The following is a 15,011-nucleotide window of genomic DNA, read 5'->3' as shown; positions in this document are numbered from 1 at the left end:
GATTTTGATCAGTCATCGTAACTCAGGCTCTAAATTATATTTTGTCTAATTTTGCGGTATATTGGCATGTATGAAAAATGATCATTTGACATCATATAGTACACAATTATTGCTTTTGAATCATGCTATTCCTCTCCTTATGTCTGATATGTTTGACTTTTTATCTTTTGATATATATATAGCATATACATAGCCTATTATATTATAAACAGAAGATTTGATGTGGTTAAATTGTACTAAATGTTGTGTTTTATATTGTAAACAGGATATTCTTTACCAATTCAAGATATTTTGGGTATGGAACAACAACCCCAGTTTATATGAAAACCATTATTATATCCAATTAGATATATCTCGGCCTTGGAATCTTCTCCTTCATATTGCATCCTTTAGGATTCTATGTACGGTGCAGGTTTACAAAATTCAGGAAATTATTTATTCATGAATTCCCAATAATTCACTTTTGGTATTATAATTAATTTGGTAGTTTTTTCGGTTTCTCATATTTAAAGTGATTCTATATAAATTTGCTATTTGGAGAATATTTAATAACCAACAATATATATATTATTTTTTTCATTGTTTCAAATGTTACTGCTTGTAATATCAATAATACCAAAAGTGAATTTTTCAATGATTGTCTTTTTCTTTTTTAGAATATATTTATATGTTTATAAAGGCTTTTCTTGTAGCCCCATAGCCCAATTGCATGCCTGGTCTGGTATTTCTTTTAGAGGGTATAATTTAGAGACTATAATATATGATTTTTAATGGTTTGAATAATAAAAAACAATATTATATAGATGCAGTACAAAATATTAGAATTCAGCTTAATTATTTAATTTCTTTTTTTTAAATTAAGCACAAAAAATATAAAAATACTAAAAATCAAGGTAACGTATCATCCTTATAAGGGCAGACTACATAAGTTAACATGTATATGGATCTATTACGCATCTCAAATTATTTATGGTTCAGCGTTTATTTTATCTTTATAGTTAGCATTAGACAAGTTATGACAATAGACATGTTATTTACCTTGCATGGCTAAATTTGGAAATGGGTGGTTCAATGTTGCTTAGAATGTATATATGTGCATGTTAGCTGGAAACATAACCCTACATATAATGCCTGTCTTATTTAAGTTGATATTATTAATTTTATTTTGCTAAAGTTCATGCAATCTTATTAATACAAAACATCCTAATGAATCAACAGTCACTTAAAAAAGTATAACATTATTTTTATTTGAATAGCTTTTATAGCTTTTAAACCATAAAGAAATAACCTTCAAAGAATGCAGCATTGTCTCCATGGTAACTATCCACCTGTTACCATAGCAACCATTGTGTGTCCAACCAATCAATTACCATAGAATCCACTATTTGTCCTACCAGGTGCACAGTATGGAGGAGGCAGTGAGCTGTTCTATAGCCAGTTTGAGCTGCATGCCAGAGAACAGAAAGTCAACCAGATTGTCTTGCTAGAGGTAAAAGTCGCGAATTTCTCAATTCATTTTTCTAGTCAGCTCTCTTTAATGCCATTTGGAGCTAATAGCAATTTTCCAAGAGCAGCTTTAAAGGAACACAATATACCGTAGGTTGATGCAAAAAAAAAAATTGTTTTCAATTCTAAATAATGCACTGTCATCTTAAACTGATTTGACTTTAATGATCAAAACAAAAAAGGCATATGATTTAAGTAAAGATGAAAAAATAAGCGATATTTTGACATTTGTTTAACTGGGGAAATTGTGGCCACGTACCTATTAATTCACAAAAAACATTTTTTAAGGTTACTATTTTTATGCCCCCACAAAGTGGCGGCATATAGGGTTGCCCTTGTCCGTACGTACGTCTGTCTGTCTGTACGTACGTACGTCCCGAAGATTGTTTCCGATCTAATTCTTGAAAACCGTTTGTCCAATCCTCACCAAACTTTAAACACATGTTTGTGACCATAATATCTTGATCAAGTTCGATAGTCATGGAAATCGCTTTAGTCATTTATGAGTTACGGCCCTTTTTTGCCAAAAATACTTCAAAAATATATGTTTCCAATCTAATTCTTGAAAAGTATGTGTCCAATCCTCACCAAACTTTACATACATGATTGTGACCATAATATCTTGATCAAGTTCGATAGCTATGGAAATCGCTTTTGTCATTTAGGAGTTACGGCCCTTTATTTGCAAAAAAAGACTTGAAAAATACGTCCCGAAGATTGTTTCCGATCTAATTCTTGAAAACTGTTTGTCCAATCCTCACCAAACTTTTAACACATGTTTGTGACCATAATACCTTGATCAAGTTCGATAGCCATGGAAATCGCTTTAATCATTTAGGAGTTAGGGCCCTTTATTTCCCAACAATACTTAAAAATATCTTATCCGATCTAATTTTTGAAAAGGATTTGCCCTTGTGCAGATTATCCTGAATAATCATTATGGCTTATTTTCTGTGACAAAAAATCGAAGTGGGGGCATCCGTGTCCTATGGACACATTTCTAGTTTCATCTGTACCTAATCAAATGCTTTTTGGGGTTTTAATCTTCAAGGTTAAACATGTAAGTCAAATATGAAAATGCTTTAAAATAAATTTTTTTTAGATAATTTTGGCATTAACCTATATTGTGTGCCTTTAAAATAATACACGTAATGTTTCCAATACAAGAGGAGTATTTCACGATCGAGAACTGTGCTGTATTTTTGGTAATTTATTTTACATGTATAAGTAGACAGCAAGCAAATACCATTCAAATTGTGCAGTCACCAGGTATCAACATTAAAAACACTTTGTTTTGTTTCAAAAGTTTATAGTTATTTTTAAACTGTTGTTAAGAAAGTTATGATAACTTATACTAAGTCACTCTTGTTGGCACGATGTTGCCCTAGATTCTGGTCTTGTGTTGTTCACAGGGGAAACCAGAGTACCCGGAGAATACCTGCTTGTCCAGCTTAGTGACCATTACCCAAACTCACATGCATTACAAATTTAGGTTTATAGACCCAGCGAGAATTAGCTTATTGGTGGATGGGATTCTTAAGTGTTCCTAAAGATTGTCTTATCTTATCTTATCTTATATCACTTCTTTACAGGACGCCATATTCCGTATCAAGAACCTGTTCAACAAGGAGTTTGATGAGCTGTTTCTCAAGAAAGAGCAGGAGATTGGAAAGATCACAGACAAGAACAAGCGCATAAAGAAGATCATCGCTGACCTTGAACTTGTAGAAGAGGTCATTGAACCCACCATGGGTATCGCAGAGAAACCGGAGATTCTTCTTACTGTTAATGATGATGAGGTATGGGTATAAGTGGGTATAAGTGTGTTGAAATGTTGACAGTGACATGGTTTTCTTTTGGAATATCTAGCTGGGGGTCCTCAGAGTGCCAGGGGCTGTATTTCGATAACCACCGTAGATTTAACGTAATTTAAAGATTAGAACAAAGTATTTTGTTTGGACATTAAAATTAACTTGCCAATAGAGTGAATGGATTCATTGAGGCATGTATAAGGATAAGGGTAAGAATTACATAGTGATTATTGCCCCTGGGACTCTCATTGATGACACATTTGAAGGTCTTGGTAATGCACAGCAAGTTGAAAATTGGGTTTCTGGCCAGAAAGGTGCCCCAGGTACTCAGATTTTGTGTGTGCAATGATTTTCGTACCAGAGGAATGACCCTCATTCATAAGAGGGCATGTCATGCTTAAATTTTCAGTATTGATATTTCAGATTTCAGTCTTTTCAGGCTGTATTATCGTATGGTAATAAATTAGTCACATTCTTTTGTGAAATTAATGATAATTATAAAAGCAAAAAATCATTTCTATAGTTTAGGATGCAATTGTTTACTGAAATATATGTCAACAGAACTCTAGTAAACTTTAAAAAAGAAAAACAGAACATTTTCAAAATAAAGTACTCTTCATTTGAAGGTAATTAAGTACTCTTCAATTGAAAGTAAAATCATGTTTATCCATTCTTGCAGGTAAAGGTAGAAAAGTTCTACACGCCAGAGCAGCGTAAGGAAATAGAGAAGAAGAAGAAGGAAGAAGAGGAACGCCGGGCTCGTGAAAGGGGAGATAATATCCGAGAACGGGCTCTCGTTGATATGATGGGCGGAGTGCTGGAGATCAAGAAAGAAGATGAACTAAAGATGGTAGGACCTTAGAAGTGCCTAAATTTCACCCAAATACTATCACTTGTTGTCTTTTATTATGTTGCAGTAATTTTAAGTTTGTCTTTTTTTTTCAAAATAAGACATACAAAATCCTAAATATTCACAGGATGCTCAGTTTCTTTACTTGCAATGTTTAATATTCAATTTGATGGTGTTTACCAAAATGTTTATGTTCTTCAGGATATTCCAAAGCCAGCGTTCATGAGCCAGAAAGAGGAGTCGGAGTGGAGTGAAGATGAGCAGAAGGCTGCCAAGGAGTTTGAGAGGAGAGTGAAAGAGCTCCAAGAAGAGAGGGAGAAATACAGAAAGGTAGGTACTGCTTTACTAAAGAAAAATAAAGGAACCATTTGACGTCAACAGTGATCTAAAGTTACTACTCTGCATGTTGTCAGTAAACAAACTTACAAGTGTTTTTTGGTGAAATGTACAAAAATGCATTTTCTACTGTACAAGTTGATAGTTTGAGGTTTGCCGGCTTATGAGCATGCCCTCAGATCGAAATTTTGATCAGGACGAAGAAATTATCTTTTTTAAAAAAACCCACATTATATTATCAATATTATTCAATTAAGGAATGAATTGCGGGGTTGATGTCATTATCGGGGTATGAACGCAATTGGGCTGGTCAAAGTGTGTGGAGTCCGGACTCCACGCGTAATTTGACTAGCCCAATTGCGTTCATATCCCCAATAATGACATCAATCCCGCAATTCATTACTTATATTTATACCAATAGTTCCTTATTTCATTCAAGAATTGTTCAAAAAAATACTTCATTTCATTTAAGAAAACCTTTTATTAATCCTTTCTTACCCATGTTGTAAATAGAACGACCTGACTGTTACCGGAAACATTTTTTCAAATGACGTCACAATAACGCGGGAAAAGATCAACCACTTGAAATCACTTTTAAGCTTAAAATTGAAACACTTATGGCAACAATACATTTAAAGTATAATAAATTAACACTTTCTAAAATGTTGATTTTTATTTTACGGGACCTGCTGACACGATATAAACAGTAACAATATCAATAGTTTTCATGTATATCGTTATGCGATGAATTGCGATCCGAACATATCTGAAGATGTTGCGTTCATCGATTGATGAACGCAATTGCCGAAAGGCAGTTCATTTAAGGAATGGAAGTTGAAAGTGTAAATATAAAATTATATTATATTATCAATCTTATTCAAGAAATTACAATTCCCTTCAGCAACTGGAGGCGGAGCTGCGCAAGAACCAGAGTGTGATTCAGGAAAGCATGGCTGGCTTCGATGACATGCTTAACACCGTCTTCATGAAGAAAATCAAGGTCATGATGGTCATCTATCAGGTATGTTGGAGAAAAATCGTCAATCTGTTTATATATTTTGTAAGTTTTTTTCAAAGAATGCCATGGGCAGCTGCAGTCAGTGATGTAAAAACTATAGTTTATTGGCATAACTTAAGAAATATTCAAGATATTTTTAAGAACTAAAATACAGTTGAACACTGTTGGCTTGAACTTTCTTAATTTCCTCATTGGCTTGAGCTGGAATCAAAAAGGGCTGAAAGCACTGTTTTACCGTATGTTTTATCAGGAGGAGAAAAGATTCTGCATTTTTATTGCTAGACTCTCTGTTGGTGATGCTAAAAGTATGTATGTCAAGACATTCAATATTGTACAAATATTGTGAGAGTCTAACAATGAATCAAGGTTAATTTTGCCTGTGTATACATTTTAGGAGGAGTTGAAGATCCTGCGGCTGCGCTACTCTCTGCTTGTTGAGGAGGAAATGGAAACACAGGAGAATGAGCTTCTTCGTCTCTTTGAACAGAAGAAAGTAAACAAGGTAGGTTATAGATACCGGTAGTTTACCACAACTGGAAACACAGGACAAAGAGCTCCTACATGTAGGTCTTCTTGAATACAAGAAAATAAAAAGGTGACGTTGTGTTAGACAACTGTTGATTACAGATATAGATATTCATAGCTTAATAATGAACAGGTTTAAGCAAAAAGGTTCTAAGCATCATTAACAGCAATTGCAGACAGAACCTTTTTGCTTTTGCTGGTAAATATGCTGCGCAAAAATATAAAAAGAGCTGGTTAAGTGGTGCATTGTAAATATGTCCCCTCCTCTGACCTAAGAGGTTGTGGACTTAATCAGTATAAGCATAATTTTCTCATGGCTGCTCAAAATAGACACAAGTTCTGCTTTCTACATGAGAAATAGACTAATGGGATGTTTATATCAGCCGATAGCTGTCATCACTTTATAGTTCAAAGAAGTTTTTTTTTATAAGCATGATAAGTTGCTAACGCAAAGTTTATGTTTTTAGCAAAAGGCGACCCAGACGGTACAGGAGACTCGTAAGAGTGTTGACGCGTTCCGTGAGCAGTATGACATTCTCCTGGCGGAGGACAAGGTCATGGACAAACAGTTCAAGAAAGAGTTCCAGGACGTGTCTGCTGTACAGCAGGACCAGCTCTACAGGTTCTTCAAGAAACGACCCAGGTACATGGCTTGTTCAACCATGATTTCACTAGGTAGCCTATTGGCCTTTACCTCCAGTGGTATAGGTCTCTACCTCTCATACATGAGGTCCTGGGTTCAATCTCGACAATGGGAACTCTCCTGGGGTTCCCAAATTGAGCACCAGTGCTGGTTACTAACCAGGAAATGGACTTGAATGTGATTGAATATGCTATTTGCTTTCATCACAATCAAACAAAAAAAGAAATTGAAAAATAAAAAAAATCCTTTTGAATGAGATTGGCCTGAAAAACACAATGTTGTATTCATAAGTCTTATTAGTGAGAAGAGCTGACAAGTATTCAAATAAAAGACTGTGGCTGAGATCATACTTTTTTCAATTTACAGCCTAAAGTGGTTAGAAGTTGTATTAATAAAAATTAACTTATACAAAAAAAAGTGGAAGTTACATATTTTTTAGCCTGTCAGTTTTTCAAAGAAAATAATTAAGAGGTAGTGTTATAGCCTTGTTGCTGTTTTTAGGGGCCACATTGGTGGTGTTGTTCAAAGCTTTAAACTTGGTGATCACTCAAATTATTCATATGAAACTTGGTAACATGGTTGCCAGAGACAATATGCACATGTATATCAGGGCCTGTGACTCTGGTTTCAATAGTTAGAGTTATGTCCCTTGTTTGACATATAACAACAGATGATCTTTCATTCAACGATGCTCTTGTTATGTTCATTGACTTGATTTTAATCAAACTTCGTCCTATGCACACATAAGGCGAATGATGATGCAGAGGTTTCAGGGTTTGTCGGCATATTCGGTTTTTGATACCCAAGATATTAACCCTATCCTCAGGTACATGGCATTGTAATCCTATTGTACATTCACTGAACTCACAAAGTTGTTTTGATATTTTATTTGTACATTCATTAATTAATGATTGTAAATAAAAAAAGAGAATATTTACATGAAATAATATTTTTAAGGTGACAACTTTTATAGTTTTTGTCTTTGAATGAGCAAATTTTTGCTGCTGGAAAAAGATCAGATCTTAGTTAATCATATTTAACATTGGAAAATTGATGTTTTATGGTTAAAAGGTTAACCAACGCTTTAAGAAAAACGAAATATTCTGAAGTTTACCAAACAATTGCAATCTGTTTTATTGTGAATAATCTAATATGACTGAATTGAAGGCATTGATGCCAAAATCAGCTGATTCTAGGACATATGTTTTTAAAAGAGTCATGCAAATCTGTGAAAGTGCAGCTTTTAAGCTCACGTTACTTACATAAAGGAGTTTTTTTCAATAGTATATTAACTTACCACAAAACTTATCATATTTATAAAAATGATTCCATCCATGCCAACTGAATTTGAAATTGAGCATTTTTCACTCAAAACATTTCTGTCTCAAATTACATTGTTAAGAACATTTCTGTTTCAAATTACATAGCTAACATTTGTTTGCATACAGGCATCACATGATTTCCAAGTCCATAGTTGCCTCGGCACATTCATTTTTCCAATCTAAAGACAGGTATAGATTGTAATGTGTTGTAAATATGGACAAAAACATATGGTACAGAAAAATATTGATTGATTATACTGAAATCGGTGTTAAGTCATATAAAATTTAATATAATATTCCTCGCAAGCTGTATTATATATAATTACCCATGGTATTTCGTACACTTATTGTTGGTAAGTTTATTGTGATGTGTGTTTTGCTTTATGGATTAAAGGTACTGGTATACTGTAATTTAATAAAGAAATCTAGGAATGACTATTCATAAAAAAAATATTTTAGTTAAAATATATTAATGTTAAAATAATAAAAAATTCAAGGATCAAATATGCATTGTAGAAATGTATGGTTTTTTTTTGTAGATATCATTTATACATTAATTTGGTTGTTTCTAGTTTCAGGAAAAGGCAGTCTAAATGACAGTGTTGTTAATACCGAAGATGATGGCTTTAATCATCATGAGTTCTAATTTTCCCCAATGTTTCATTCAGGGCTCTCAAGATAACAAGAGCAGAGGGTGACGCCAATATGTTACCTAACCCATTTGCAGACCGCCCATCCACGGCACGCACTAATGCTCAGACAGACTCATACATGTCAAACCAGATGACAGACCTAGACAAACTCTCAAACTGTCCGGAGGGAGTGGAGCAGTCAGTCTGGGATAGGCTGTGTCGATACCGCATGGAGAAAGTCAGGAGTGAAAACCTGGTATGCAGGGTGGGAGTATATAGTGTCATTACCTTGTATAGAGGCTGTGGGATGGTATCCCTGGTATCCAGGGTGGGGGTATAGTGTCATTACCTTGTATAGAGGCTCGGGGATGGTATCCCTGGTATCCAGGGTTGGGGTGATAGTGTCATTTGCATATTCATTGAACAGTGTTGAAATTAGAAAGAGGGTGCAAGAGCTGCTCTGATAAATGGTTTGTCAGGCTTCCTCAAAATTTGATCGTAATGGCTCAGTCTGAAATACTTTAAAATCATGAATATTTGTGGGAAATTAATTTTCATGGATTTTGTAGATTTGCTTATCCAAGAATTCAAGATCCCAATAAAAATTTGACTTTAAATTCTTAAATTATACTGTCAATGAAAAAGGGTATGCAATGTATAATTATGTATTCATAGAATATACATGGTCGTGGTATACAACTTGTAGGTACCTAAATAAGTGTTTATTTTCCTGTTAATATGGTTTATATTATATTTTATCTAACCTCAAGGATAATAAATTAAATTGTAAGTATATATGTACTTGCATTCAGTTTTTTGTATGACATTGCCAGAGCATTAAAACAAGCTGATTATCATCCTCCTGTGCGGCTCGTGTAAAATGGCTGATTATTTATCTTGTGTGATTGGCTTTGCCACTTGACTTTGTTTCTCAGATGAAATATTTAATCAATTATTAAATTAAACACCCAACTGTTGGCAGTTTGCAAAAACGACTAATTGACAATTCAATTGTTTTTACTATTTCACCATATCCTTGATATCATTTATGACATTTAAATCACCGATCAAGTGATAATTGTCCCCGGCTGAATCGAAGGTTTCGGGAGGGGGATATTGTTTTGGCATTGTCCGTCTGTCATTCCGTCCGTCCGTCCGTCCGCACACACAAATGGGTATATATTGGGTACTAATTCCTTCATTACTTGCAGAAGATAAATTTGTTGGGTAGCCCTTGTTGGGTAGGGTTAGTTAGGGTTAGTAGGGCTTTAGTGGGTATATTTTTATAATGGGAGTAATGGTAAAGTACCTAACAAAGGTTGATATGTGAGAACTTCCGTCCGTCCGTCCTGAACCATATCTTGGTAGGCATAGATCAGAAAATATTCAAACTTGGTAAGAATGTTCCCCTTGATCAACCCTCGACCACTTGTAAAAGTGGGTCACATGCAGTCAAAAAACTAGGTCACTAGGTCAAATCTTAGAAAAATCTTTGGAACAAACTAGAGGCATTATACATGGTCAAATATTCATGAAACTTAATCAAAATGTTTTCCTTGATGAACTCTTGAATGTATATAAAACTGGGTGACATATGATCGAAAATAAGGTCACTAGGTCAAATCTTAGAAAAATCTTGTCAGGAACCATATCATGGTAATGATTGGTCAGATTATGTTTAAATTTTATCAGGATGTACCTCTTGATGTATCTATGGACGGCTTGTAAAAGGGGGTCACATGGGGTCAAAAACTCGGTCACTAGGTCAAATCTTAGAAAAATCTTTGGAACACATTAGAGGCATTATGTATGGTCTAATATTCATGAAACGTGATCAGAATGTTTTCCTTGATGAACTCTTTGATATATTTAAAACTGGGTCACATGTGATAAAAAAATTTGAAAACTGGGTCACATGTGATAAAAAACTAGGTCACTAGGTCAAATCTTACAAAAAACTTGTCCGAAACCATTTCATGGTAGTGATTGGTGGGATTATGTTCATACATGTATGACTGAACACATGATAATAATTCTAAACAAACTCAAACTGATATCCAACATAACGTTCCATTTCTCTGCAGCCATATTACATGTTATGATGTTAATATAGGAATATTCCACCTACTTTTCATTTCCAATCCACGAACTTTGCCTAAGCAGGCGGGGGATATCAGTTCAATGAATTTGCTTGTTGACATGGGTATCTGCGCTTATTGACATATTGTCCCATTGTAGTGTCATAAACTGTGTGTGTAGATGATAATAGCACGAGATCGGCGCATGGTGAATTTGCAGATGAATTAGGATCACAGTTTGGAGTTTTTTATTTTTGTAAAAAAAAATCTACAAATTTTCGAACCCATGAAATTGTCTTTTTTTTAAAACTACGAAATTGCCTGCCCACAGGTATAAATTGTTTCACAATAACCTTATTAATTAAATTATTTTAAAGTAAAAAAAAGTACAATGTAAATCACACAACTACCATATCTATGAAAGTTAAAACAGTACACGCTCATTGTCAATCTCTTTTAATAATTGCCATCCCCGTGTTACAGTTGAAGTCGAGTGCACTGGTCCTTGCAGAGATGAACACGTTTTTAGGGAAGAGGCAAGAGGAAGATGAACGATTACGGAACGACATCGACCACATACAGGATCAGCTATCAAAGTAGGTGATACGCATGTTAAGCTACCGATGTAGATGATCTGTGGGTTAAGCTATCAAAATAAGTGGTCTGCGGGTTAAGCTATCAATGTAGGTAGTCCACAAATTAAGCTTAAAAGTAGTTCCTGGCCAAAGCTTCCAAAGTTAGTGGTTGGCAGGTTAGTCTATCAAAGTAGGTGGTCAACAGGTAAAGCTTTCAAAGTAGGTGGTCCACAGGTAAAGCTTTCAAAGTAGGTGGTCTACAGGTAAAGCTTTCAAACTAGGTGGTTCACGGCTTAAGCTTTCAATGATGTTGTCCGTTACACTAAATACTGTGATACTGAATTGTTTTATTTTCACCTATTCTTGCATCATAATTGTTTAGCTTTTGCATATATATAGTCAAAACTGTCAGCTTTTAAATGACATTTTAACCCACGCCACATAATAAAACATATTGTAATTCCACGCTCCACAGATTACGTGAGGACCGTACACGCTTTAATCTGAACCTTGAAGTACAACTGCTATTGAAGCAGGGTCAGGTTGAGGTCGATGCAGGCACATTCATCCATGACTACAAAGACAGTGCCCTAATTCACCGCAGTGTCGTCGAGGAACTTAATAACAATATCAAGGTAATTGAATTGTGTGTCAGTATTGGAATTTGTGGTCTCGTATTTTCAAAAAAAAACATTTTTGAAAATAGCATCATGGCAACAGATTTCTTTAAGGTTAAGCTTAGAGAATTTCTCCAAAACATTCCAACTGAAAATATGCGTAAAAAAGCATAATGTGACATATATGAATACCTACCGAAAAAATAAATCTGATTTCAAAATTATTATCGTATTGAGGTAAATTTATTGAATAAGGTTGACTCTGGAAACTTTGTAGTCTGTCCTAACTGCTGATAAGCCTCGATCTGAAATTCCAGCTGCGGTAGCTGTGACCTTTTCTCTGTGGGGCACATTAAGGAGTAAGCAGAAGATGAAATATCATATAACTGTTAACCCTTTCTTATTTGTCAACAGTCCTGCCTTAACATATCAGCATACCAGTGTATATTAACATCACTGGCTGAGGCTTTAAAAATCTTTTTAAAACATTGCCTTAGTTTTTACAGTATGAAAGCTTTAGTGGATTCCTCGAAATTGGCTTGTCTTTTTTTTTCGAAAAAAATAGTTTAGGTAATGTCATTGCCTTGGTGTTGGTGTCAGCGTGCAATATCTTAAACCTTGGCTTTAACTCAAAAAGCAAAGCAAGATATTCAAATAAAACTTGGTACACATGTTGCCAGAAATAATACACACATGTATAGCAAGGCCCACAACTCCGCATTCAATAGTTTTTGCCCCTTTTTCTATTGAAGAAACTCACACAAAACAGTGTTAGTGTCTGCTGCTGCTTGTGATTTTTTTTCTTTTGATAAACAAAAAGTAGTTACTGTCTAATGAAATTAAATAGATGTACATGTTTGTTTTTCATTTTTTTCAGGGACTTGGTGAGAGTAAAATTGCCAGTATGGTTGAGAGTAAAGACTTCAGAAAAGGCATCATACAGCTGGAGTGGTACGTTTTTACATTTTCAGATTATACTGTCAGAAATAAATCTTTGGAATGATGGTACATGTACTAAGAGTTGGAACTTAAGAAACTATGGGAACACTTTATTCTTCAAAATCCATGTTTCTGTAAAAAAAATTGATATTAAATTTATAATATGTGAACATTGATATTGATGTCAGTTATAACCTATCTTATTTATCTTAAAACTTTAAATGCAAACAAGAAATGGTTTCACCCTGAATTAAAACATTAAAACTTTACCTTTCTGTAACAATTTCATGTGGGTTTAAGACTTTTGCAACATACTTTTCCACCTATTAAAAATGCTTCTACTACTATAACAAATGTATATCAGGGAACACAAGAAGATGTTGATGCAGATGGAGGATTTACAGAACAAGATGAAAGACATCCAGTTCATGAAGGTCACACGGGAAATACAACTTGTAAGTTATTAGTGGACTCATGCTTTCTATTCTGAATAAAAATATTATGGAAATTAATTCAGAAATAGATATTCTTACTGGTACTTTTAAGCAATCATAATTGCTTCTAACAAGTGATCATACGATACTTTTTGATATTTGTTGATCAGATGGTGCCACACTATCTCAAAAAAATAAATAATCTAATAGACTTTTAGTACAAACTTTCCTTAAAGATTTTTTTAAAACATTTTGTAAGTGTTTCAGATGCAGTCCATCTAGTATAACATATTCCATTCATGCCATATCCCCCGGAATTCCGACCCATCCCCTGGTCCCCTGACGGGGGATCCATATACCGTGGAATTATTTTTTTAATAACTTGCTCAAGGTTGACAGTGGAAAGCATCCATAATATTATGAATGTGAAATTCCATGAAGGACCATGATGACTTTGTCAAAACGTTATTGTAATTAGAGAGTGTTTCTGTATTTATTCTTCTATCATAAATGTAGATATTGTGCAAAATTTTGCTGCGTAAAAATCTTTTAGTGCTATATCAAAATCCCCTGGGAAGCCTCTCAGAAATATGGCATGTATGATATTCCTATTTTTTCTTATTGACATGGTTGTAATTTTGATAGTAAAACAAAAGGCTATAAAGCCTAATGTCTATGACAATTTGTATCTTAGACAACATTATTATACACGTTTAATTTTGCTGATTTTTCAGTTCCTAAATTCTCCTGACTATGAAGGAAGAAAACAGGGAGAGGTTGGAAAACTGGAACAGACCATCTTACAACAGAAACAGGTGAACAAGACTCATTTATATTTTAATGCAATTTTGAGGAAACTGTTTTTAATTTTGTTTTTGTTTTTTTAATAATTGCCAATGTTTAATAAATAGGCTTTATAGAAATATATAAGTAGTGTAACAATGTCCAGAAATTTGATTGAATGAATTTGCCTATTTTGATTTAGTTAAATCTGATCAAATATCAGATGAGGCCTTAGTTAATAGATAGTTTGTATAGCATTTCCCGACAGACTAACAAAATGCCATCCATCCAGTAATTTTTTTATCTCTCTGGTGGTTATATTTTTTTTTTCAATTTTCATTACGAAAGTATTAAAGGGGTTTGGAAGTAGAAAAACAAACAAACATGTCTAACAAACCAATTAAATATTGTGGCCTGAGTGCCAGGATTTGTAAGCAAGGCTCTTATTTTGCATAGTAACCACAAAGTTAAAAATCTCCATTTGACATCATAAGACATAAGTACATCAATTATCTTCTTTTCAGATACACGAGAAAAATATTGACGAGCGTCAGAAACAGTTGAAGGAACTAGAACGTACGATAAAACAGCGTGAAAACGAGAATGAACAAGTTCTAAAGGAATTGGAGAACCTCAATGTCTCTGTGTATGAACGCAGACACATAGAGGAAGTCAATGGTATGGCTTTCACAGTGTTGCTTTATATTATAAAAATTGGTACATGTTTTCGGTTTTTACAATTACATTTTAAGTGACATCTATAATTGTCTTTTATTTGAACGACCTTCCTAAAGTGAGATTGAAATATTACAAGTTGTTCGTATCTGTCATAAGTTTGTTGTAATTTTAAGTGAAAAATTACCTTCATTTATATAATTATTCTTTTGATGAAAATGTACACCATACTAATTAGGTTCAATGCTGCTAGGCTTTTCATTGAGT

The 15,011-nt window shown here is 34.1% G+C and overlaps 1 protein-coding gene across 18 annotated transcripts in view; it reads left to right on the top strand.

Annotated features, from left to right (window-relative positions):
• LOC128211223 (cilia- and flagella-associated protein 43-like) overlaps nt 1–15,011 on the top strand; it is a 65,965-nt gene that overhangs the window by 49,854 nt on the left and 1,100 nt on the right. For all 18 annotated transcript variants that reach the window (XM_052915772.1, XM_052915762.1, XM_052915770.1 and 15 more), the window contains 14 exons: nt 1,398–1,489; nt 3,099–3,305; nt 3,997–4,167; nt 4,369–4,497; nt 5,405–5,524; nt 5,916–6,023; nt 6,514–6,689; nt 8,680–8,899; nt 11,205–11,317; nt 11,772–11,931; nt 12,791–12,864; nt 13,217–13,307; nt 14,021–14,101; nt 14,594–14,747. In XM_052915772.1, coding sequence (XP_052771732.1) covers nt 1,398–1,489; nt 3,099–3,305; nt 3,997–4,167; nt 4,369–4,497; nt 5,405–5,524; nt 5,916–6,023; nt 6,514–6,689; nt 8,680–8,899; nt 11,205–11,317; nt 11,772–11,931; nt 12,791–12,864; nt 13,217–13,307; nt 14,021–14,101; nt 14,594–14,747 — 1,896 coding nt within the window. The remainder of the gene's footprint in view (nt 1–1,397; nt 1,490–3,098; nt 3,306–3,996; nt 4,168–4,368; nt 4,498–5,404; nt 5,525–5,915; nt 6,024–6,513; nt 6,690–8,679; nt 8,900–11,204; nt 11,318–11,771; nt 11,932–12,790; nt 12,865–13,216; nt 13,308–14,020; nt 14,102–14,593; nt 14,748–15,011) is intronic.

Source organism: Mya arenaria, chromosome 12 (genome assembly GCF_026914265.1).
Source record: "Mya arenaria isolate MELC-2E11 chromosome 12, ASM2691426v1".
Classification (NCBI taxonomy): Eukaryota; Metazoa; Mollusca; class Bivalvia; order Myida; family Myidae; genus Mya; species Mya arenaria.
Note: the sequence above shows the minus strand (reverse complement) of the source record. Positions and strands in the feature narration are given on the sequence as shown.